Source organism: Dendropsophus ebraccatus, chromosome 15 (assembly GCF_027789765.1).
Source record: "Dendropsophus ebraccatus isolate aDenEbr1 chromosome 15, aDenEbr1.pat, whole genome shotgun sequence".
NCBI lineage: Eukaryota > Metazoa > Chordata > Amphibia > Anura > Hylidae > Dendropsophus > Dendropsophus ebraccatus.
Window position 1 is genome coordinate 62,109,733 of NC_091468.1, and position 26,893 is coordinate 62,136,625.

The 26,893-nt window shown below is 42.8% G+C and overlaps 1 protein-coding gene across 3 annotated transcripts; it reads right to left on the bottom strand.

Moving 5' to 3' along the window:
* Nucleotides 1–2,491: 2,491 nt before the first annotated feature.
* Nucleotides 2,492–25,711, bottom strand: LOC138773840 (protein unc-93 homolog A-like). Of its 3 annotated transcripts, XM_069954278.1 has the most exons (9): nucleotides 25,639–25,711; nucleotides 24,118–24,646; nucleotides 20,582–20,763; nucleotides 18,396–18,625; nucleotides 15,151–15,288; nucleotides 12,992–13,203; nucleotides 11,739–11,874; nucleotides 9,245–9,376; nucleotides 2,492–3,464 (listed from the first exon to the last, which is right to left on the bottom strand). In XM_069954278.1, exons 2-9 carry the CDS (start codon nucleotides 24,205–24,207, stop codon nucleotides 3,193–3,195), a joined length of 1,392 nt encoding a protein of 463 aa, XP_069810379.1. In that variant the 5' UTR covers nucleotides 24,208–24,646; nucleotides 25,639–25,711; the 3' UTR covers nucleotides 2,492–3,192. The 3 variants fall into 3 exon arrangements, with proteins under 3 accessions (XP_069810379.1, XP_069810380.1, XP_069810381.1); XM_069954279.1 differs by lacking the exon at nucleotides 9,245–9,376; XM_069954280.1 differs by lacking the exons at nucleotides 2,492–3,464; nucleotides 9,245–9,376 and adding an exon at nucleotides 10,415–11,303.
* Nucleotides 25,712–26,893: the final 1,182 nt, after the last annotated feature.

Sequence of the window (26,893 nt, forward strand, 5' to 3'; positions counted from 1 at the left end):
GAAAGAAAAATATTTTCGCTGGACAATCCCTTTAACCTCTTGAGGACCTATGTTATAATAGGTTGCAGACAGCACTGAGAGGATCTACACCAACCCATGGGTTTGATCCAATAGGTCACGATTCCCACTTAAAGGGATTATCCAGCGCTACAAAAACATGGTCCCTCTCTCTTGTCTCCAGATTGGGTGGGGCTTGGGACTCGGTACCATTGATGTAAATGGAGCTTAATTGCAAACCGCACCTGAACTGGAGACGAGAGGGGGAAAAGTGGCCATGTTTTTGTAGCACTGGATAACCCCTTTAATCAGAAGCAGGACTGTAGCAGTAGCCTCCGGGTATGAATGTCAGTGATACTCTTCTATGCTTCAGTGATAGCTGATTCCTGCATAGATGGGGAAAGCAAGAGATGGGATCCACCTTTGGTGTTATTCACACTTTAGCAAAACCATCATTTTACTGAGTAGCATTGCACACTGTATATTGTCTTTTTTTTTTTTTTGGACACAGTATTGCTTTAGATTTCACAATAAGACATGAGAAAAACGGACTCCTTTAACTTATGTTAGAGGTATGACCTAATCTACATGATGATTAAAGGAATACACAGAATAACAGGTGTGGATTAATGGATACACAGCGGAGAGACTGTAGTCAGACCTTCCAATGTGTCTGTGCTATTGCTGCTAATGGTGGTTGTTAGAGTACTGTGTTTCTCCAAGCCGCTAGACCTACTTATGTTCCTTACTTTGCACCTGTCAAAGAAAAACAGAAAACTTTTGACACGTCTCTGACTGGCAAAATAAGCCAGGAAAGGTACACACTGCCTCATGCTTCTCTCTCCGTTCTATGTGATGGGGATGGCCCCATAGTTTCCCAGGACTGGATCCAGCTTTTCCGGGCACCTGGGGTGGAGCGGCACGGAGATGAAAGGCAGCCAATGTATAAGCCGACTGCCAAGCAAATTTAAATTTGCTCCTCTCTAGTAGTAACCCTTTCCCCAACAATCAGGTAAGTGTACTTCTATGAAGTTGGTTATTGAGGCGGCCATGGACCAACTGCGGCACCCTCCCCCAGCAGCTGCGGCAATGGACTGTCTGTGGTAGATACAGCTTGGACAGGGGGCACTATTTGTGACGGGAGGCCATGACGTAAATATAGGTACCCCCCCTCCTAACAGGCACCAATATAGACAGATTTTTTTGTCGCTCGGAAAACCCCTTTAAGTCTTACTTGTCACCTGTAACACCCCCGGCTAGTAGATCTCCTTGTCATCATCTGCTCGTGCATGCGTCATAGTGTCTGAAGTGTTACAGACTACGAGGAGGGTGGAGGAGAAGGAAGGAGAAGCGTAGCAGGTTTGGGGCACAGATGTCCTAGGTCACGCCTCATTGACCCAGCTATCACCTTAGCTACCGGGATCAAAGATAATTATTTTTTTTTGCCAAACCAAGGCACCAGGCACATTTTGGAAAACACGACCGGGAAGGACTTTAGCTCAGCAGATGAACGGTACCTGCAGTTTGGAGGGTGGGGGATGGGTAGCAGAATACAGTATTAAACCATTCTCAGACCAGACGGTTTGACACTGAGGCAGGCAGGATTTCGCCGAGTTTGCTCAGTTTAAACTGCTCTCCGCACAAAGACTTGACGTCAGTTCTTTGTGCGGACAACAGAATGAGCGTGAGCCCTCTCATAGACAGGATAGTGGCACGCTGAGGCAGATGGGACTCTCCGCTGCGGAATTCCGCCACATTTAGGCTGCATTCACACGTTCCGTGTTCCGCACGGAGCACGGACGTGAAATGCCTGTAACGGACTCTCCCCCGCCCGGGCAGCATTTGTGATAAGATGCTGGGAGCGGGGGAACTGTACAGATATGCTCTGTGCTGTAATGACAGCGCCACGCGGCTGATTCATTACAGTGCGGCGCATATCTGTACAGTTCCCCCGCTCCCAGCATCTTATCAGACATGCTGCCCAGGTGGGGGAGAGTCTGTTACAGGCATTCCACGTCCGTGAAAAACACGGAACACGTGAATGCAACCTAGCTCCCCTTACATACTCTTACACTGATGAATGCTATGCCTTTTCAGCAGACTATATTTTTAGATTGCCAATCGGGCAGCATGATTAATTTTCATGGTAGTCGGAGGACACCCTGCTCACCTGCAATTGCTGCTGTCAAGAAGCCCCATTCCCATTCCAGCTTGTTCACTGTTCAGGCCCAACAGTGCCCTGTCTCAGCAACTGATCGACTGAAAGGACAACTGCATGAGCTGGTCCCTAAACACAGGTAGTGCTGCTAGTCGGGGTGAAGTTCTGTGACAGTAGCACAGTGGTAGGGCAACAGGAAAGTTAAAGGAGAAGTCCGGCCACAAGCATTTTATACCAAACAGCAGGACAACGGGGTGGAGGTTTGGCTCAGCGGGCTTTCAATTAGCCAGGACAGGCATTTTCCCCCGAGTCATGACGTCATCACAACTCGGGGGGGGGGGGGGGGGAATACAGGCAGTGCATCTCGGGCACAGGGAGAGGTTAAAAAAAAATCCATGATGGTCATTTTCTGCCCTGCCCCCTGACAAAACTTTGTTATGCCCGGACCTCTCCTTTAAGTATAGGCTTTTTTATGTTTACCATTAAACTGAGCCCATTTTTTTACATTTCCCCAGAATACTCCTTTAGTAAAGACCCATTTTCATTGGTCGATAATTGCCACAATTCGTTATCACTATAACAGCGGTTGTGTCCAGGCGGAAAAAGGAGGGGGGAAAAAAAGCGACATCTTGATTTTCATATTTCATTTTACTGTAAAAATGTATCCGCAGCATGGTGAATGCTTCATGTAATGGCACCTACAGCTGCCGACAGTGAGGGTGACCTCAATAATGACCATCACATTCTCCATGTAGGGTGGCTTATGTAGGATAGTCCACAGATTATTTGTAAGTCAGTTTCAAGGGGATTTTTTTCAGCTTTGCCCCTAGACACCAATCAGATTCCACCTTTCATTTTCCAAAGAGTCTGTGAGGAATGAAAAGTGGAATCTGATTGGTTGCTAGGGGCAACTGGGCAAATTCTACTTTACACCATGTTTGATAAATCTCCCCCTTCATAATCCTATTACATATACTGTCCACCTACTTTTGGACCACCCTGTATATATATAATGACATACTGCAGTGTCAGCCATGTCAGTCTGTTGTATGCAGGACACTCATACTTTCCTTCATACGTATTATATGTTTGTCCTGAGCGCCCGTTTTTTGTTTTCGGCATTCTAAAGACTCCACCACAAGATAAAGAGTCATTCCAACCAATAAGACTGAAAGTACTATGTATAGCTTTATGGAGACGCACAGAAGGTTACTGTATGCAAATGCAATGACATAGCCAAGAGATTCCCACAGACGATAATTTGCAAAAGCCGCTGCTTTGTGATCATCAAATAAGACTCCATAGAAACCTGTAAGAGAAAAAAAAACAAGACAATTACTTCCATTGTTGACCTGAGTTTACAGAAAGACCTCATTTTTTACTTTGCAGCTGTATGTTGAGCCACGCAATGGTGCAGGGACTGTATGACAGATCTCAAATGAGGGACTATAGGCAGGGCCGGCCTTTGGGGTGTGCGACCTGTGCGCTTGCACAGGGCGCATCACTCTCGTCTAGCTGGGGGGGCGCTGAGGCAGAGAGACAGCTGTGCAGCTGTCTTTCTGCCCGAGCGCTCCCCTAGCTGGCCGCCCGGCGCCCCCCTCCTGTGGTGGCTTCCCCCAGCCTCCCCTCCCCACGGGCGCTGCATACTGTGTCCTATCAATCTTGTGACTGCTTGCGGTCACAAGATTGATAGGACAGTACGCCCCAGGCTGATGCGCGCTCCCTGGGAATTCCCCAGCAGAGCACGCATCAGTGACCTCTGCGTAAGCCGTCCTCCTTGTACTTCCGGCACAGGGAGGAAGTACCGGCCTCAGCGTGCGCTGAAGTCACTGGTGTGTGCGGTGTCGGTGACTTGCCCAGAGAGCGCGCATCGGCCGGGATGAGACGAGAGCCGCGGCGGGGGAACAAGGAATAGGTGAGTTGTGTGTGTGTGTGTGTGTGTGTGTGTGCAATCTATAGGGGGAGACAACAAGGGGGCAAATTTCTATAGGGAGGCATCTATAAGGGAAGAGACAACAAGGGGGCAATCTATAGAGGAGGCATCTATAAGGGGGGGAGACAACAAGGGGGCAATATATAGGGGGGAATTTATAAGGGGGTAGACAACAAGGGGGCAATCTATAGGGGGTAGACAACAAGGGGGCAATCTATAGGGGGGGATCTATAAGGGGAGACAACAAGGGGGAAATCTATTGGAGAGGCATCTGTAAGGGGGTAGACAAAATAAGGGGGCAATCAATAGGGGAGGCATCTATAAGGTGTGAGACAACAAGGGGGCAATCTATAGGGGGGCATCTATAAGGGGGGAGACAACAACGGGGCAATCTAAAGGGGGAGACAACATGGGGGCAATCTATAGGGGGGCATCTATAAGGGGGAGACAACAACGGGGCAATCTAAAGGGGGAGACAACAAGGGTGCAATCAATAGGGGAGGTATCTATAAGGGGGGAGACAACATTAGGGGGCAATCTATAAGGGGAGACAACATAAGGGGGCAATCTATAAGAGGGGACAACATAAGGGGGCAAGCTATAAGGGGGGACAACATAAGGGGGCTATCTATAAGGGGGACAACAAGGGGGGCGATCTATAAGGGGGCAATCTATAAGAAGATACAACATAAGGGGGCCATCTGTAAGGGAGATGGACAACACAGGGGGGCCATCTATAAGGGTGACAATACGGGGGCCATCTATAAGGGGATGGACAACACGGGGGCCATTTATAAGGGGTACAACACAGAGGGGCCATCTGTAAGAGGGGCCGAGGGGACAACATGGGGGAATCTGCAAGAGGGGCGGAGAGGACAACACAGGGGGGCCATCTGTAAGAGGGGCAGAGAGGACAACACAGGGAGGCCATCTGTAAGAGGGGCAGAGGGGACAACATGGGGGGGCATCTGTAAGGGAGACTACAAAGAGGGGGCCATTTATAAGGGAGGGCTACAGAGAGGGGGGCCATATACCATAGGGGGACTACACAGAGGGAGGTTCTTAAGGAGATCCACATAGGGCCATATATAGGAAAGTCTAAACAAGGGGCCATCTATAAGGAGGCTACACAGGGGGGCATATACTATAAGGGGGTCACATAGAGTCAGCCTACCCACTAAATAAGGGTGTAAAGGGGCCAATACAGATGTGCAGTTAGTATAGAGATGAGGGTGGTGCCAGAGTGAGGAGACTAAAATGTCTGTCTGGCAGATTCTGTGGATTGGTGGCTCGGAGAAGTTCTCATAACGACCCAGGGCAGATGGAGAAGAAGATGAAAAGGGAAGAACTCCGATCAGAGAAGACGTCTTCTGTGAGTCACTGGATATAACTGCACTGTAATGTAAATGATGTATAGAACCTGTGTAGGGCTGGCTCTACCTCTATAGTGATCTGTGTACAGAGGATTTTATTCAGTAGTGGCGGTAGTTTTAGTCAGTATGTGGTGGTGTTGTTCAGTATCAGTGGTGGTGTTAGTCAGTATGTGGTGGTGTTGTTCAGTATCAGTGGTGGTGTTAGTCAGTATGTAGTGGTGTTATTCAGTAGCAGCAGTGGTATTAGTCAGTATGTGGTGGTGTTATTCAGTTTGCAGTGGTATTAGTCAGTATGCGGTGGTAATATTTGTTACTTGTAATCTGGTACTGTGTTTTATTGGATTTAGTATACTGATTTGGTCAGTAACAATATGATAGTGATGGTAGTGGTTGTGGTGTGGCGGTAATATTTGGGAGGGTCGGGTGATGGGTGCTGGATATTGTCTGGAGGAGTAGGAGCTTTATAACACCTTAAGGGGGTCTCAGCAGACCCCGTGGGGGGGGGGGGGGCGCCGAAAAAAGTTTCGCACAGGGGCGCCAATTACCTTAAGGCCAGCCCTGACTATAGGTACACCACATGCACCACTGTGTTGTATCTCCTAAGAGGCTTATGCTCTGCTAAAAGCAGTACTTTTAGGGTAGACCCAGGCGAAGTACACCCCATGGGCCACATACGGCCCACTAACCATATTTGCCCAGCCTGTGCCCAGGACCTCTACAAGCGTCAGCCGCCCAGCTTCCAGGGATATCCCGCTGCTGTAACGTTCAGCCTGCTCACTGCAGGGTGAGCGGGCTGAATGTAAGGAGAAGAACAGAGCAGCAGGACCTGTCAGTGTCCTGCTGCTCCAATCATTGTCTTTGGCAATTCATGCCCACAAGTAGCCGGGACTTGATGCCTACAGCAGGTGCAATGATATGACATCATCACGCCTAGTGTAAGATCTGTCCGGCTGACGGACACTAGAACCGGAAGATGGAGGGTCCTGCTGCTTTCCTACAATAGATGAGTATCATATGCTTGTTTTTTATGTTGGGGCACAACAGGGGGCATTATTACTATAGGTGGGGGGCTGTATACAGCAGGGGGCATTATTACTATAAGTGGGGGGCTGTATACAGCAGGGGGCATTATTACTATAAGTGGGGGGCTGTATACAGCAGGAAGCATTATTACTGTAGAGGGGGGGGCTGTATACAGCAGGGGTATTGTTACTATAGGTGGGGGGCATTATTACTGTGGGTGGCATAACCACTGTATGGGAGCCTATAGGTAGGAAAAAGGGAGGGAAGTGTGTCCCACCACGGGTGTTGCTATTAGTTACACCCTTCGTAAAAGCCTGTACTTTTTCCAGTGTAAGTGGTGATGTAGTAGTGCCAAAGTTTTGCCACAAGATGTTGCTGGTGCAAGTATGTGTATATCGTATTGCACAGTTGTAGTATTGAAGGGGTTATTGTTTGTTTATGTGTCAGATAGATCTGTAAGCCAATGAAAGTACTCTCTTTTTCTATCCTATCATTTCTCACTTAATTTCTTTACTTCTGACTTATGCACTCCTCATACACTCACAGCACACCTTACAGGGGCTGTAGATAGGAAGTCACATGGGTAGAGAAAGTGTAGGGTCTTTTGTCGCTAGACTCTGTAGAGGAAAGACACAAACCAGAACGCTCTCTACAGCTGTCCAGTTGGGCCCTGTCCCTCTGCCAGGTCCCCAATCTCCACTCAACACTATGCAGTGTTAAACCTTTACTAGAGAGGACAAGTCAGCGATCATCTCAACCCACGCCGTGGACAAGGAGAGACACAGTGCAGGACAGTATCCATATAGAAAGTAAAGGAACTGCTCCGGATAGAGCAAAGTTGCTAGAAGCCTATGAACTCTATCTCGCAGCATGGGTGTAAGCAGGGAACCCTCAGCTTTCCGCTCATCCCAAGTAACAAGGTCTGGGGCTTGTGTCACCATCTAGGACGGGTCACTCGACACTGGTGGGCAATAGGTGGTGCAAAGACCAAAGAGTCACAGGCACAAGTATTCTCTCTCTTCTCAAGTATTCTTCTATTTATACCTCCGACATCCCGGCAGAGCACAGTACTACTTGGGTTGGGACTCTCACGACATCCTCCTCTCTACTCTTCTGATTCTCCTTTATGCCTCTCAGCATGCAACCTAGTCAGCACGACTGTACCACTCTCTATACTCTCACTACAGATCTGGATCCTAAACTATCAAATGTCTTATCAAGTGTAAAGTCTTATATCAATGCAAAGCTGTATGATCTGTTGCATACAAGTATTTTTGGAGTAAACCAGATTCTATTTATGATAAAGAGACTCTGTGATTCCTTGTCAAGCACCAACACATTACACACACACTCCTTGGGTCATCTCCCCTTGGGTCACTATTCCACTCCGAACCACCATTATAAGTACCCAAGGGACCCCGCAACAACCCGGCAGGAGACTATCCACAGGGGAACAAGGTATAACTGGCCCTTTAAAATAAAAGGTGTGCCACCGTACCTGTGTGGCCAACCGGCACTGGTGTCACAACATAACAACACTGGGCCTGGCTATATCTTGGCCAACCACCATAGAACTGGCGTCACACCTAATCATCTGGCAAGTGACCGGCCTTACCTCCATACTGGGGGTTACCACAGAAGGTGAAGGAAAGTGCGGAGCCTAAGATATTTGTCTGGCAGTTTCTGAAGAGATGAATTGTAGCTGCAAAAAATCATCATGCTGGTCTGGGCCGGATGGAGAGGAAAAGGGAAAGGGACACCTCAGATCAGAGAAGACGTCACCTGTGAGTCTGCTGTTAAAAATGCAGCCACCTCCTCATGTGCATGGTAAATATGTTTTGCAGGACTTCTTAGGGCTGCATCCAAGGATCGAGGTGAGATCGTCTTTAGTAAGGCTGAGATCACACTACATTTTTGCAATCCGTTTTTGCTAAAAACTGATGGAAAAACAGATGCATTTGTGTGAATCCGTCTTGACTCGTTTATCCATTGAATTTCATTATTAAAAAAAGGATCAAAATTAGAGATGAGCGAACCGGGTTCGGGTTCGAGTCGTTCCGAACCCGAACTTTCGGCATTTGATTAGCTGGGGCTGCTGAAGTTGGATAAAGCTCTAAGGTTGTCTGGAAAAGATGGATACAGCCAATGGCTATATCCATGATTTCCACATAGCCTTAGGGCTTTATCCAACTTCAGCAGCCACCGCTAATCAAATGCCGAAAGTTCGGGTTCGGATCGACTCGAGCATGCTCCAGGTTCGCTCATCTCTAATCAAAATTCATCAGTTTTTTTTAACGTAGACAAAAACATACTTGACCTTATTTTCATGTACGTTAAAAAAGGGGGATGCGTTTTGATCCCTCTTTTAATAATGGAAGTCAATGGAAAAACGGATCAAAACGGATGCACACAAATACATAAGTTTTTCCATCTGTTAAAAAAAAAAAAAAACGGATTGCAAAAACGTAGTATGATCCCACCCTTACTATGGATTAGATAGAAAAGCTTCCAACTACTGTGTAAGCAATTTTGTTTGGAATTTGATCAAAATTATATTTCATTGGCAAATTTGTTTGCCAGATTTAGTATATATTTTTAAAGAGCGAATCAATTTTCTATCCTTTGACCCAGGCATCTTCCTTATGTCAGTGGGACATGCTTAGATGCATTATAATAATATGCTTCCTATCATTTGCTCTGCCCCTGAAAACCTGGCTGTGAAGCCCCACAAGACATTGCAATGACTGTGCCATTACATACCATTTAGAAGAGTCTGACAGATGGCATCCGAAATACTCCACAAGGCAGAAATAATGAAGAATACAGGTAACTGCTTAGGATTCGGACTCCATAGGAGCAATACAATGATACAGGAAGCACTTATAGCTGCAGCTGGATGAGGACAAAAGAAAATACGAATTGTGGCAGTATGAACACTGTCCTTACGTGAGGCTTCTAAGGTTGCACGCACATGTCCGGGATATATGGTCTGCAAACTGACTACACCATGGACTGAGCTCTTGACCTCTAATGGAACCCTCAGCATCATGATTTATTATGATGCCGGGAGCCCTGAAACAGCAAAATCTCTTTGCTGCTGAAATGACATGTTTTGGTCAATATAGACACGTGGAGCTTTAAAGGGGAACTAGACAAATCTAAACTGCTGATAGCCCCCTATTGCACAGGAGACGCCAAGGAGGATGGTATGTCTCTTACCTTTCTCCTCGGCAATGTGCCAGCGCAGTTAGTAGTTTGCTCCATAATCCAGTAAGACTGTTAGGAGCACTGCCCACCCCCATAGAGCCGATTGGCCCATCTTCAGCCGGCCCGCTCAATTAATTATAATTATTTCCGCTATGGGTGCAGGTCAGTCTGTGGTATACAGTCAGCTTCAGGACCGTATATCACAAACGTGTGCATGCTGCCTAATTCTTTGATGTTCTTCTAGGAAGCGTAAATCATTTTTACTTGCACCTTTGATGCAATTTCATGGGTTGTGTTTTAAATCTTTAAATGTTGTTTTAACCTTTTCGAAAATGTTCAATATTTCCTCAAATCTTCTGACATTCTCTTATGGTCGCCTTCTTAAGCTAGGGACACACTGTGTTATTACTTTTTGTTTTTTAAATGTTTCATTTTAACACGGTCAATCATGTTTTTCTGTACACTAATTTTTTTTATTTTTTTTTTAAATTCTGATCCGTTTAGATTTTGACTAATGGCATACAACGGCATCCATTTTTTTTTTATCCGTTTTTTCCCCCCATAAAATAGAAATGTTAAATGGACAGCAAAAACTCCCTTATCCTTATTGGAGTATTTAAAGCAAATATACCATCGGGTACATCAATGTGCATTTTTTTTACCTTAATGGATTGGTGTCGGGACAGGGATGCGGCCCTTTTTTTGCATTGCCTCCTGGGTTCCTGTGTACACCGACTATTTTTTCGGGAGCACGGGCCCGGAGCACCAGTCTGCCACACTGATTCTAATGGATCCGCGTCACAGATGGGAGGGGTTTCATCACTGGCGCCGAGTGCAGGAACCAGGAGGCTGTTCAAAAAAAGGACTGCAGCACCGGCTTCCCCCGGCCGATGCTGATCTAATAAAGTAAAAAAAAAAAACAACACAGCAGTCTAACTGATGGTACATTCACTTTAAGGCTATGTTCACACACTGTATGAGACCATCCGTTCCGTGACCCGGCCGGTACTGCAGTACTGGCTGGTTGATCTTTAGTGCTGCTGAGTTCTGATGCTAGCGTGCGCGCCCGCATCCGAACTCTCCGCTGCAAACAATAGAGAAGGCAGCCGCAGCCGCTTGCTCCTTTGTGTGCACTGACAGGGTTTTCTGCGGCCGCTATTCAATGAATAGCGAGGGCAGAAAACTGACAAGTCAGTTGTCTGCGGCGCCGCTCAAGATACCGGCCGGAGCGTATACTATGTGTATACGCTCCGGACGGAATTCCATAGATGGCAAGGTAACGTATAGTTTCGTATTAATCATGGCCGTTAATGCAGTCGGCAACAACGGCTGTACTTTTACGAAAATATGCGTTGTGTGAACATGGTCTAAATCTGTATTTTACATCGCCATTTTTTATACATCAAAAATTACAAATGGTTAAAACACAGAAGATGTGCCAATCTTTCCTTTCTTCTTTTTCTCGGCGTACAGTTCACAACTGGTTTTGGTTTACAAATGCTGCCACAATACACAATGCAACAAGAACATATCTGAAATGATATCACCAGGGTCGGACTGGCCCACCGGAGTACCGGAGAATCCCCACCCGCAGAAAATAAAGAAACCAGAGCTGCAGAGAGATGAAGAAATAGGCTGTAAAGGATAAAAATGACATTGGAGAATGGATAGTGCTAGATTAGTGGTGTGTATTACTCCAGAGCTTAATGGGGTACTCCAGCGATTTTATTTTCTTTCAAACCAACTGGTTTCAGAAGGTTATATAAATTTGTAAATTGCTTCTATTAAAAAAAAATCTCATCTTCCAGTACAGCAGAGAGCACTGTGTTAGACTGGAAAGAATACCTCACTTTCTGCAGGACATACAGTAGCTAATAAGTACTGGAAAGCTGGAGATTTTTAAAATAGAGGTAAACTACAAATCTATACAACTTTCTGAAACCAGTTGATTTAAAATAAAAAGATATTTTGCCGGATTACCCCTTTAAATCTACCCAATAAAAAGAAAAAAATGATTTAGCAATGTCCAGTAAATTTTGTTTCCTACCTAACATAAAAAGGCCAATCCGTCCAGTATACTGAGAAATTTTTCCAAAGACCATTGAGAAAATGGAGTTTATTGCCCCGAAGCAAATCATCACATATCCCACAAAGTGTATGCCCAATGCACAAGTCACATAGGCCTAAAAGACATGAAGCATCACTGGTAAGAGATGGAAGAAGAAGAATAAGACAGCTTAGAAGTAACATTACATTTCCCATCTATTAAAATATATAGTGAATTGATAACCTTGCTTTTAAAGGAGTTGTCTGCTTGGGTGCATCATGAGCAGTAGGGATGGTGACTGAAATTCCCCTTCAGTTGTCTATAGTTTAGAACTATGACAGTCATGGCTTTCAATGGAATCTGTGCAATGGGACATTTAAAGGGGAATTCCACTCCAAGGGGTAAAATACATATGGAATCATCTCTTCTCCTGGAGACTAACAATAAATTTTCAGTCTCCTTCCCCCAGTTCTGAAGACGCAGAAAACTGAGCTTTTCTCTCTATCTCCACCTCCTCCCTTCTGAGACGGCTTATGGAAACGGTTTCTCTGACCGTCTGTCTCTGCGCTCTGTAAGGGTTAAGGGTTAATCTGAGGTCAAGTTGCTGGTGAACTCATTGTGATTGAAGTAATATTGTCAAGCCCCCCCCCCCCCCCCCCGAGGGAGAACAGCATCACCCTCCTGACCTAACAGAGTGCAGAGACAGACAGACAGGGACTTGGAAAGGAGGGGGGAGGAGGGGGAGACAAAGAGAACAGCTCACACATAGTTTTCTGTGTCTTCAGTAGAAAGCAGCAGCTGAGAACTTTGGGAGGCAGACTGTACGATAATAACAAGTATGGAAGCTCAGCCTCCAGGAGGGGGGATGATTTAACATGTGTTATACTTGCATGGAGTACCTCTTTAGGCTATGTGCACAGAACATACTATTTTTTAAAAGAACGGCTGTGGTTTTTCATTAAAACAATGGCAATTATTTTCATACTGCAATGATATGCATTGAAGTCAACAGAACAACGGCCGTTATTTGCTACTCAAAACAACAAACATTGTTCAATACATTGTGTGAAAACCACTGCCGTTGTTCCATTGGCTTCAACGCATAGAATTGCAGTATAAAAAGAAAAGCCGTTGTTTTAAAGGAAAACAACAGAAGTACTTTTCAAAAACAGTACGTTGTGTGAACATAGCCTTAATCTAAAGAGCTAAATCTTATTCTCTAGGATTATCCTATTATCCTACATTTTATATACCTTTGTATATTCACTGGCCAGGAATCCCTGCTGGAAGCCACTGAACATGGTTAACGGTATGAGAAGCCATTGCCGTATATCTCGGAGTTGTTGTATTGTTCCTAGTAGTGAATTACAAAAAGTTGGATTGCCATTATCTTCTTTCTGTTCTTCCGATAAGTCAATTTGGTCCAAACAAAATACAACCAGTAGAATGGCAATAAGTCCGCTTCCTAGAAAACAAAAATACTAAATAAGAAACCTGGATAGATTTTCCTGATGTCTGCATGGGGCCTAAAGCTGTATCTGCCATTAGGCAGCTGTACCCAATTGGCGTGCCGTCTCTCCTGCGGCCAGATGGTAAAGTATTTATAGATACGATAGCACCAGGTAAGTTCCATGCATGACCCCTATTCTGATTCGATAGGGCTCATATACAAAACTCTCCCTTGTAGTTGCATCCAAATTTATCCAGTGCTCAGGTGTTAGGAGTAGAGATGAGCGAACCGGGTTCGGGTTCGAGTCCATCCTAACCCGAACGATCGGCATTTGATTAGCGGGGGCTGCTGAACTTGGATAAAGCTCTTGACTATGAACATGGATACAGCCAATGACTATATCCATGTTTTCCACATAGCCTTAGGGCTTTATCCAAGTTCAGCAGCCACCGCTAATCAAATGCCGAACGCTCGGGTTCGGATGGACTCCAGCATGCTCCAGGTTCGCTCATCTCTAGTTAAGAGCAATTACACACTGATCAAGTAATGCTGCGTTTACACTGAACAATTATCGTTCGAATTTTCACAATTTTCACAACGATCGCATTGGAGCCATAATTGTTCTGTGTAAACGCAGCAAAGATCAAGCAACGAGCGAGAAATCGTTCATTTTGATCTCAAATCGTCGTTCGTCGTTCGATAAAAAATCGCTGATCACTTTGTGTAAACAGTCTTTCAAAGATTCACCCTGTGTGTGAGATGGGATTAAGTGATCTTAAAAAACGATGGCAATAACGATTTTTCTTACGAATTTTCTAATGATTCTAACGCTGATTGTTATAAAAACCAAATAGTTGCTTCAGAATCGTTAAACGATCGATTAGCTGAATTATTGCTTCGTGTAAATGCAGCATGAAGCTGCCTAATTACAGGTACACTTTAACCCCTTCACGTCCACAATATGGATAAATCCGTTCCTACTGCCGATGCCCTGAGCAATAGGAATGTATCTAAACATTCCTGACATGAAAAGTTTTTAATGTGTTCAGGGCTGCTTCAATGGGATCAGCCCTGCACACATTAGGATACGTTTACAGGGCGGAATCTGGGCGGAGACTTCAGGCGGTTTCCGCTGGGCGGCCTCCCACCCATTACTTAGGGCCCTATTCCACCGGACGATTATTGTTCAGATTAACGTTAAATCGTTCGAATCTTAACGATAATCATTCGTTTGAATAGCAGTTAACGACTAACGACTGAACGAGAAATCGTTGATCGTTTAATAAGACCTGGACCTATTTTTACCGTTGCTCATTCGCAAATCGTTCACCTTGAATTAGAAGTCGTTCGGTCGTTTGCAGTAGTGACAAACGCAATAGCGACGACCAGACGACCGCAAGAACGATCATAAGTAACGATTATCTTTCCATGTAAATGGGTGAACGATTTCAGGTCTTTCGTAATAGCGGTGGTTTGGATCGTTTATCGTTAACGATTATGTGAACGATAATCGTCCCGTGGAATAGAGCCCTTAGACTCAATGATATTTGCGGGTGGGTTCCGCCGCCCACCCAAAGAATTGACATGTCAATTCTTTTTCAAATATAAGTAAATCTTTATAACTCTTTATCTCAAATCTTTATAAATTTCTGACACCTGTTGATTTTAAAGAATAATTTTTTTTCTAGAGAACCCCTTTAACAGGACTGCAGTATTGCAATGCTGCCACCACACACATGTATGAGGTATGGATAGGCTATCAATAATTTGTTTTACCTGGAAAACCTCTGTAACCAATATATCTTATCTGTTAACATTCAATCTATATACAGTACAATACCACAGGATTATGGTTAGAACGTCCATTTCTATTAGTTTTTGTTGCATTACATGTAAGCATTCATTGAACTTTGTGGATTATTTCCTAAAAAATATTACACTAATATTTATTATAACACTTACCGGTATAGATGCCCATCAGAGTATAACGCATGGTGTCCGGTACCCCAGAAGCTGGCGTTGTAATATTGCTGAGGTCAGCCATAAATGCGGGACAGGAGTTTGCTCCGCAATAAGAATAACTCATATTATCAGAAGATACTGAAAGAAAACAAAAATAAACTATTGTTTGCTGATTATATACTCAGAAAAGACAACACCTAGTGGAGATTGGAGAGATAAGCCGCTGCCAGACAGCTATGACAATGGTTTATCTATCTCAGAACAAAAGGGTCAGGCAGTTGAAATCCCCACAAGTTTTTAAAACATCTGTGTCCCTATGTGTATGAAAGTACATTATGGGCCAATGGCAGGCAATCAGGTACAGTTACAACATAGCTATTCAGTAGAGTAAATATAGTCTTCTTTGATCCATTTCTGAACATATTCGGTAGTTTTGCCCAGTCATCTGCACTTTTGCGCCCCACAGGATTACAGTATATGCTCAGAGATGGAATGAATATAGTCGATAGTAAATTATATTTGGTCCATTGAAACAAATGGGAATGCTGTGTGGTATACCAATATATATAGCCAATACACACCTCATATAAAGTGAGAACTCAGCCTCATTTGATAAAAAAACCATTAATAGTTATTCACTCACAATGTGTACTCACCTGCTGCCTCCTGTGCCTATCCTGTCCTCTTCTCTGTCCCTGGCACTTATGAAGTGCCCACACAGCCAATCACTGGCTACAGCAGTGCCCTACTAATTTAAGGGGTATTCCACTCAGACATAACTTTTGATATGTTGATACCCATGGTGAGATTAACAATTCCTTTCATACTTGTTATTATCTATTCAGTTTCCTTCTCCAGTTCTGAGCTGCTGCTTTCTGCTGAAAACACAAAAATCTGTTTGTGAGCCTTTCTGTCTGTCTCCCCCTCCTCCCCCCACCTTCTGAGACAGCTGATGTAAACAAGTCCCTGACTGGCTTTATATGCAACATTATCGCTTTGTTGTAATGCTGGGAAGGTTTATCACAGTAAGTTCATTAACAACTTGACCTCAGAATAACCCATCCAGCATTACAAAGAAGCCACAATGTTGCAGATAATGCCAGTCAGGGACTTGTTTACATCAGCCGTCTCAGAAGGGAGGGGGAGGAGGGGGAGACAGAGAGAACGGCGCACACATACATTTTTGTGTTTTCAGCAGAAAGCAGCAGCTGAGAACTGGGGAAGGAGACAAAATAGATAATAACAAGTATGAAAGGAACTGTCAGTCTCACCATGGGCAGCAACATATAAAAAATTATGTTTGAGTGTAATATCCCGTTTAATAATGTCATATTATATTGATGAAAAATGATTAAGCATTACTAGATATATGGTTAAAACAATTGAAACTGCAGCTCAGACTTTCCAAATCTAAAATAATGCACTTGGGGAGGAGGAATCCTCAATCCAAGTATCATATTGTCTTGCCAAAAACTTTCGAAGAGAAAGATTCATCTATATACTATCTATCTATATACTGGGGTCACCTGTCACTGTATTCTTCTATGTGTTATCTACTGTATATACTAGTGTCACCTGTCACTGGGCTCCTGTCTGTGTTATATATACAGTATACTGTTGTCACCTGTCACTGGGCTCCTGTCTGTGTTATATATATACTGTTGTCACCTGTCACTGGGCTCCTGTATGTGTTTTCTATATACTAGTATTACCTGTAATTGTACTCCTCACTGTTTTATCTATATACTGGTGTCATCTGTCACTGTACTCCTGTCTGTAATATCTATATACTAGTGTTACTGGTCACTGGACTTCTGTGTGTTTTCTATATATTGGTGTCACCTGTCACTGTACTCCTGTCTGTGTAATCTATATACTGGCACCAATTGTCACTGTTCTTCTCGTCTGTGTAATCTATATACTGGTGTCACCTGTCACTGTACTACTGTATGTGTTATCTATATACTGGTGACACTCTACTCCTTTCTGTCTTATCTATATACTGGTATTACTGGTAATTGCACTCCTGTCTGTGTTATCTATATACAGGTGTCACCAGTTACTGCACTCTTGTCTGTAATATCTATATACTGATGTCACTGAACTCCTGTGTGTTCTCTGTATGTTGGTGTCACCTGTCACTGTACTCCTGGTTGTATATCAAGGGCCAGTTCACATGGAGTAAAACTGGTGGAATTCCGTGGTGGAACTCTCTGCCGTGGAATCCTGCCAGCCTCTGTGTCATACAGGCTGTCTATGAATTGACATGACATGCGGAGAGAGGAGGCGCACAAGCCTCCCAATGACAGCCTGTATGACACGGAGGCTGGCGAGATTCCGTGGCCGAACTCCGCCAGTTTTACTCCATGTGAACTAGCCCTAACTGAGGGGAATTAACTGAGGCTAATTATATGATCAACTCTACAGCTTACCAGGAGAGAATGCTCTTTGTTATGCAATTGCCAGTATAATGTCACTGTGTGGTTACAGAGATTTTGGTAATGTGTCATAGGAGAGCTGACTGTACAATGTTACCACCCCTAGGGGTCTCTTAGACTTATGGTATGTTCACACTGCGTATGAGTCCGGCTGTATTTCATGTACATGTGCGGCTGAAACTACGGGTGTTGGAAAAATGGACATGCGCCGGATGCGTACGCACCGCGAACATACGCCCGCAGTACAGTTATGCTTCCCTAGCTTGTTTCGAAGCGATCTGAAACAGGTCATTTACTTGGAAATCTTCGCCCAATAAAACTCACAGAACCTTTTGGGTCGAAAAATCAAGTTCAATTTGGCTGAAATAAGTACTTTGTACGGGACTGCATGGAAATCCACGGCCGTAAGTTCGAACATTTCCGTCCTCAAACAATGGTCTTGTTCATTTTTCACGGCGCCGTATACGATCCGGCCGTAAGCTCATACGTAGTGTGAACTGTGCGGCCGTATATCGTATAGTTTCCAGCGTACGCATTAACCTCAAAACTACGTGCTTATATTCGCGGTTCGCACTACGGACGGAAACATACGCAGTGTGAACATAGCCTTAATGTGGATGTGAATCTGTACACATGCAGTGATAGGAGACACCTAGTGGCCATATGTATAACACTGATTTAAACATAAAAAAAGGAATAAAGTAAGAAATAAAAAAAAGCAAGTATATTGCAAAACTACTAGTGGTCACAACCCCTGTTGATTTCTTAAAAAAAGCAAAAAATTTGTAAAGTGCTTCTTTACCTTACCTTTATGGGTATTTTGTTTAAGTACTAAAGATGAAATAAGATTTCCCCAGATTCCAGATGATTGATATATTAAGAAAAATAAACCAAAGTATTGGTTCACAATGTCCATGTTTTCTTTTCCAGCCTGCTTTGCGTACCTAATGCCACTGGTGGTGAGGTAAGTACACTTTGATGCCCATAGTGGTCCTGCTCCGAATCCAAGAATTGCTGAGGTAATGATCAAACTATACCTGTAAGTATAAAAATATCACATGTGGTTGGTGTGTAACAAAATATAGAATGCACAGTAATAAATGGAATGTACTAAGGAAAAGTTCAGGTTCATGTAAACCAAAACTTAAACGAACCGCTAAAATAACTAAATGATTGCAGGCGTTTAGCTGTTTTACTGCAGTTCACAGAGTTCGCTCATCAATACTTACCTGTCCACGCTTCCTCTGTGTCCCCCCTCTGATTGTAGCCGCCTCTACTTCCTGACTAAGGCTAAAGTGACAGCCCGCTCAGCCAATCACTGGCCACAGGGATGTCTCTTCTTAGTCAGTCAGTGATTGGCTGAGCAGGCTGTCACTCTCGTCTTGGGAGTGACAACATGTTCAACCTATAACTGGCTATGACACTCTCCCATCCCCGTCAGTGATTGGCTGAGTAGACTAGAGGAAGCTGCAATAAGCAGAGTAAAACCGGAGACCCGCAGGAGGACTTTGAATGGAACACGGACACGTAAGTATATGTTCTTTTTTTGTTTTTTATGTGTATTGAAATGTGCAGCCGCCATCTTTACCAACTCGTAACAAGCGCTGCAAAAAGTTTTTTGTTTTTTTTTTAAATCTAAAGAGAGAGGCAGTATCAAACCCTGAAGGGCCATGGACTGGTAAGCCTCTCCACTCCATCTCCCAACCCCTTCAAAGAATGTCACAAAACACATTTCTTATTCGGAGGAGCCGGAATTTCTCCTTGGGGGGAGGAGGGGGGGGGCGTGGCTCAAAACAAGGAGGACAGAGAGGAAGACCCAAGAGAGAAGGACCCCAGGGCCCAACTCATTGACATGGTTTCTCCAGATTACAAATGTGTTTTCCCCCCCCAAAAAACACCAGGAGCAATTTGAACCCTGCAACGGGAAAGGACTAACCAACGGTACCTGTGGTTCGGGGGGGGGGGCTTTATAGATTTGCTTTGACAAAAGTTCCTTTTACTATTTCCCTATTGGATTTAAGGAAACCTGACTCTCCAGTGACAGGAGAATGCTTGCAGATCTTTATTCTTAAATAAGATTCAAACATGGGGGTTAATTATAATGTCACACAAATTCTACGCATTTCAGGCACATTCAGCCCCCTTAAAGGGTTTATCCAGCGCTACAAAAACATGGCCACTTTCTTCCACAGACCGCACAGCTCTTGTCTCCAGTTCAGGTGGGGTTTGCAATTAAGCTCCATTCACTTCAATGGAACGGAGTTACAAAACTTGCACCCAAACTGGAGACAAGAGGGGTGCTGTCTCTGGAAGAAAGTGGCTTTGGTAGCACTGGATAACCCCTTTAATCATCAGCTATGCAAAACCATCTGAGAAAAACTGACCCTAGAGCAGGGATAGGCAACCTTCGGCCCTCCAGCAGTTGCAAAACTACAATTCCCAACATGCCTGGACAGCCAAAGCAAAGCAAAAAAAAGCAAAAAAAGCTTCGGCTGTCCAGGCATGATAGGAAATTGTAGTTTTGCAACAGCTGGAGGACCGAAGGATCCCCATCCCTGTCCTAGAGGAATATTTCCCAAATTTTATTTAGTTTTTTTGTACAATTGTTCTACATGTGTCACAATCATTGTTGAGCGAACTTAAGAAAAGTGTCCCGGTTTGGTCACATGGGCGAAAAGGAAAGCTCATCATTCAACTCCGACATGTGGAGAAGTTGGATGCCACCCTAGGGCTGCCAGGAAAATATGGATACAGCTTATGGCCTATGGCTGCACCCATGTTTTCCAGGACTCCCAAGGGCTGCATCCAGCTTCTCCACATGTCGGAGTTGAATGACGAGTGTTCAGGTTCGGCCATGTGACCCGACCATGACACTTTTTAAAAATTTGCTCAGCACTAGATACAAATAGGCAACAGTACCTATACAAAAAACAACAAAGAACAAATATCACAAAAAAAAAAAAAATCTGACAAATTAGAAGACAAAAATGTACCAGTTTGGTTTAAAGTTTCCAATGGAATAAGTGATGTAACAGCACATTGAGATGACGATCGTCCATTTGCATCCAAATTTGTTAATAAGGATAGGAGGTAGAAAAAGGGAAGATAATATGAGACATCCATAGATAACACCTAATGATGCAACCCCCAAGCCTTTCTCGGGGTTCAGGCTGCTCTGTAACGACAGAATATTTTATTACATTCAAGATTATTTTTTCATTATTTATTGATGCATATATATAAATGTTCACATGTATACAGTATATTATTTTGTTTTAACCCTTTCAGGACAAAGAGTATTTTGGTTTTAAGGATCTCAGGATTTTTTTTTTTTGTTATTCGGTGAGGCTGGGTTATATACGTTTTTGCAATACATTTTTTTAAATCCTTTTCTGCAAAAACTGGATGCATTTGTGTGCATCTGTTTGGGACTTGTTTTCCATTGACTTCCAATATAAAAAGAAAAAAGTATCAAGACTAGAGATGAGCGAACCGGGTTTGGGTTCGAGACGATCCAAACCCGAACGTTCGGCATTTGATTAGCGGTGGCTGCTGAACTTGGATAAAGCTCTAAGGTTGTCTGGAAAACATGGATACAGCCAATGACTATATCCATGATTTCCACATAGCCTTAGGGCTTTATCCAACTTCAGCAGCCACCGCTAATCAAATGCCGAAAGTTCGGGTTCGGATCGACTTGAGCATGCTCCAGGTTCGCTCATCTCTAATCAAAACGCGTATGTTTTTTTTGTAACAAACACAAAAACCTAGTTGACCTTACTTTTGAGTACGTTAAAAAAAACGGATGCGTTTTGATTTTTTTTTATAATTGAAGTCAATGGTAAAACGGATCAAAACGGATGCACACAAAGGCATCCATTTTTCCATCTTTTTCCTTTCGCTTTTTTTTTTTTTCCAGCAAAAACACATAAAAAACGGATTGCTAAAACGTAGTGTGAACCCAGCCTTATCAATTTCAAAGGGTCAGAATTTTTTTTCTATCAACATAGTAGAAGTTTATGCACAGTAGTACCCACCATTCCTGTACTGCAAATGATCTTCATTTCTGTTGAATTGGGATGTGGGCACACCCGTGTGCGCCCGCATCCCAATTCACTGTTGCACACAATGGAGCATGCGGCTGGAGCTGCACGCTCCATTGTGTGCACTGACATGTCTGTGCGGCCTCTATTCAATGAATAGCTGCCGCAGAAAACTGACATGTCAGTTTTTCGTGCGGCCGGATGGAATCCTGGCCTGAGCATAAACTATGGGGGAGATTTATCAAACATGGTGTAAAGTGAAACTGTCTCAGTTGCCCCTAGCAACCAATCAGATTCCACCTTTCATTCCTCACAGACTCTTTAGAAAATGAAAGGTGGAATCTGATTGGTTGCTAGGGGCAACTGAGCCAGTTTCACTTTACACCATGTTTGATAAATCTCCCCCTATGTGTATACGCTCCGGCCAGGATTCCATTAATTGAAATACACGGTATGTTTTGTATAAATCATGTCGGTTGTTGCAACAACAGCCGTGATTTATGCAAAACATACGTTGTGTGAACAAGGCTTTATACAGTACCATGACACTGTTGTCCTGCTGTTAGAAAAACAAGGCCACTTTCTTCCAGAGGCCAGGTTAACAATTACGTGAAAAAAACGTCCGTTCTGTGGCTTGGCCGGGTCACAGAATGACTTGTGTTAGTGAAGATCATCCCGGCCAGGACGATCTTTAGAGATGTGACCTGTGACGTGGCAGAGATGTGCGGCCGCTATTCAATGAATGACATGTCCGTTTCCCGTGAGGGCGCAAGGGATCCCGACCAGAGCATATACTATGTGTATACACTCAAGCCGGGATTCCCTCAGACTGCGGTGCAACGTAAGTTTAGTATTAATCACGGCCTTTGCAACAACTCATAGCCAGAGACAGCACCGCTCTTGTCTCCAGTTTGGGTGCTCGTTTTACAACTAAGTTCCATTGAAGTGAATAGAACTTAATTGCAAACCACATCTGATCTGGAGACAAGAGTGGTGCTGTCTCTGGAAGTAAGTGGGTATGTTTTTCTAGTGATGGATAACCCCTTTAAGTACCAAAGTGCTGACATTGTTACATAGTTCCTGGGAAAATAATACCCATATAACTGTTCATTTAGTTGTCCGTGACTGCAATCTGCTAAAAAAAATACTGTTTTAGGTCCTATTCACACTCTGTATTTCTTAGTAAAACAATGGTCATTGTTTAACTAACAGTACTCGGTTGCATAGCAATGTAAAGAACAACGGCCGTAGTGTATATACACAAAATAATTGACGGGTCTATTTTGTATGGCCGCTATTGAGTGAACAGCAGCTGTAAAAAAAATAATCTGGGCTCGCAGTGTAAAGTACTGCTGTGGTCTATGGAAAATGGGAGTGCCGGCACACCCAAATGTACCCACATTGCTGCCCAGGTAATCGCTCGATCGTCCGGGCAGCCCATAGCAGTTAGCGATGGTCTGCTGCTGCCGCCACTCTTGTTCCACGGTGCGACAGCAGCAGACCGCTGCTATATTAGTTGTTTGTCTTTCAACAAGTTGAAAGACAAACGACAGCAACGATCAGCCGACATCGTTCATGTCGGCTGATCATTACCTTCTATTACACAGGGCGATTATTGGTCGTAACGGCCGATATTCGCCAAATATGGCCGATAATTGTCTCAGGTGATCGGGCCTTACGAGTTTGTCATGTGCTTCTGATTGCATCACATGTTCAATTTTACATTCCGCTGTACACAGGCAGAACCTTTGTGTCTATATACCCTAGGGGTATGCATAATTGTGTTGCATTTGATACATTGTCCACTGTTAGTAATAGCTGCTTATTGATTTGTCCTATATACTTGTTGTCGTTATTATTATTAATAAAGTTTGCTATTATTTTTATTTTATTTTAAGAATATCTATTATTGTTATTAATGTTCGCTATTATTTTATTTGAATATTATTATTATCATTGAAGTTTGCTTTTATTTTACTTTATTTTAAGATTATTTATTATTATTAAAGATTGCTATTTTTTGTTATTTTATTTTAAAATAATAATAATAACAATAATAACAATAAAAACAACAACAATAATGATAACAATAACAATAACTAACTAACAATAACTATAACTATAATAATAACTGTAATAATAACTAATATTGTTATTAAAGTTTGCTATTATTTTATTTGAAGTTTATTTTTATTATTTATTATTATTAGAAGTAATACTAGAAGTAATGTTTATATGCGCATAAACTATGGAAAATACAACATGGTATAGGTAAACATTTTATCTTAATATTTTGTTGTTTAATTTCCATTTTTGGATTTTTCTGGTGCACAAATATTCTGGATGAGACAATACACCTGACAGGTAAACACATAACATTCCTTGAAGTGTTTTTCTACTAAGAGTAGCAATATGGAACTGAGAATTATTATTTTTAAAGTTCTGAATAACATCAAAAATTTGCCACGTAATAAAATGTATATTACCTGTATAGCTTGCAATCCCCCGTAAGCTGTAAATAGAAGGAGAAATCCGAAGGAAACAATGAGAATATTTTTTAAATGCTTTATCTCCATTGCTTCACTCTGTTCTGCTTTTCCGGGTCGGTGACTTCCTTATAACTACAAAGTCTGTACTTGGAGCTGATCCCAAATGCTAATACCAGCACAGGTGAAAGGTGTGCTGCTCAGTTCTCTTCTTCGTAGGACGTTGGAACTTCTTGGAATTGGTTGACTGCTTTGTATATGCAATTGTTAGGCTTGAACTCCATTGAAATTTGAGCTATAAATAGGCGGTATATCAGCTTATGACCTTGCTGTCATTTGTTTTCCCCAGTAACAAAAACTTCTTTATGTGTCCAGAATCAGCATCAGGTCTGTTTCACATGAACATATGGGTTTACTGTATGTCCGTAATATGAATACGAAATGCAGACTTCTGGATAAATAACATTGGCACATCATCAATTTGTTAGCAGTATTGCCTCCATATTTCTAGTTTGGAAATCGAATTACACTAAAAAAACAGATAAGATATAGAACACATATGGATGCATACATTTTTTTAAAAAAAAATTCAATATAGTAAATATTATACAATTATAATACACACCATACCCCCTAAAAATGTATTATAATACACACTTGCACATTCTGAAATTAATTATGATATACACCGTACCACCTTAAGTTTATTATCACGCAAACCTTACCCCCTGAAATTAATTTTAATACATATTCTATCCCCTGAAGTTTATTATCATGCAAACCTCACCCCCTGAAATTTATTATAATTAATAAAGGCGGTCTTGTTGTCTGGATATATAATCTCTTTAGTCTACTCATAGCCTGGTACCTTTGTTTCCTGTACAGGCCACTTACTCTGAGGTATATATGTACAATCCTCGCAGATATGTATAAAACTACTTTACTAATAACATGAAGATAACAAGACACTATATAGACATATATACAGATATAATACATAACATAGAGATCACAACCACACACAGCTGCCTCCTTTCCTACCCCCCTGGATACAAAGCACATGTGACCAATAATGTGTATGTATATACAGTACAGTATAACATATATCCACTGTATCCTGGATGTACACTTGCTATCAAGGCCATATCCGACCACTAGTACATCTTCTATCTCCTATCTATCTATCTCCTATCTATCTATCTATCTATCTATCTATCTATCTATCTATCTATCTATCTTCTATCTCCTATCTATCTATGTATCTATCTATCTATCTATCTATCTATCTATCTATCTATCTATCTATCTATCTATCTTCTATCTATCTATCTATCTATCTTCTATCTATCTATCTATCTATCTATCTATCTATCTATCTATCTATCTATCTCTATACCAACACACACTTATTTCTAGAATATCTTTATGTGCACATATACAGTCTGCTGTGATGGTATTATACTTATATTGCTATACACTTACAGCACACATATATTATACCTGTTCCAACAATTATTTTACCTATTCCAAGTGTTTGTTCGTGCAGGCCCGCAGGAAGACAGCTAGCCCAGAGAGTGTTACTGTGTATAGCCCCTATTATTTGTCTCCACCTTCTCTATGGACTCCACCCTTAAACCACTCATATACCTTACAGTGGGATAAGTGTAGAATCTTGATAAACTGGTTAAATTGGCTTCTTCTTGATATGCTAATTTCTAAATGGCATTTGTACACACTGAAGGCTCACTGAATAATTACAGTATATACTATACACATGTAGCAGGTATATTTGTATGTGGTCATGGCTCCTGTTACAGTATTACACACGGACAGAACAACAGACGTGTGATTTGGGCCTTAGGGTGCGATCTCAACACTCTAGCCACAATCTAATCCACCATCTCCTTTGCAGCTCCATGCTTGTTGCCCCTTGCAGCGAGCCTTTTGGTCTTTTACAAAGGGTAAACAGACGGCCTGACTCCAAGCTAAACAATAAGTCCATATGATTATCTTGGATCAGCTATGGGCCTGCACCAAAATGCTATTACAGTAAATCTATAAAATATCCACTGCACAAATACATATAATACACACCACATATAATACCACTACGCATATTCATGAACAGGGACAGGACTGTCCATATTCCCTACACCCCCTATAAGTCACTATAATACACACCATAGCTCTTCATATTCATTATAATACAAACCTTACCCTTGGATTCCACTATAATACACACTGTGCTCCTGAAATTTATTAGGATACATCCCACGCCAATTGAAATTCATTATAATATACATTGAGATTTATTATAATATACATTTGCACACACTTGGAAAAGAGTTCGGTTCAACGTGTTTGCCGAACTTTAAAATAAAGTTTGGGTTTGTCCAAATCGAACTTTAAAAGAACTGCAGCTAAACTATTGCGGGCATTTAGCTGTTTTAGTGCAGTTCACAAAGTTGGCTCATAAATACTTACCTGTCTGCCTCCCCCTGGTGTCCTCTGTCTCCGATGTTGCCCGCAGCTGCCTCCGGCCTGCTCAGCCAATCACTGACTTACTGAGACGGGACACAGCTCCAGCTCAGCGATTGGTTGTGCTCAGCCACTCACTGGCCACAGTGCTGTCCCATCCCAGTCAGTGACTGGCTAAGCGGGCTGGAGGTGGCCACAATCAATGGGGGACACTGGCGACCTGGAGGTGGACACTAAGGGAACTCAGGGAGGATACCCCTTTTTTTGTTTGTTTTTTATACATGTTAAATTGAGCAGC

Excerpts from the sequence above, each read along its gene's own strand:
- LOC138773840 (XM_069954278.1), bottom strand. The coding sequence starts at position 24,207 with ATGGAGATAAAGCATTTAAAAAATATTCTCATTGTTTCCTTCGGATTT. Across the intron at positions 11,875-12,991 it reads TGGCCAGTGAATATACAAAG|GCCTATGTGACTTGTGCATT; the intron begins GTATATAAAATG and ends CATGTCTTTTAG. Across the intron at positions 9,377-11,738 it reads GATTGGCCTTTTTATGTTAG|CTGCAGCTATAAGTGCTTCC; the intron begins GTAGGAAACAAA and ends GTCCTCATCCAG.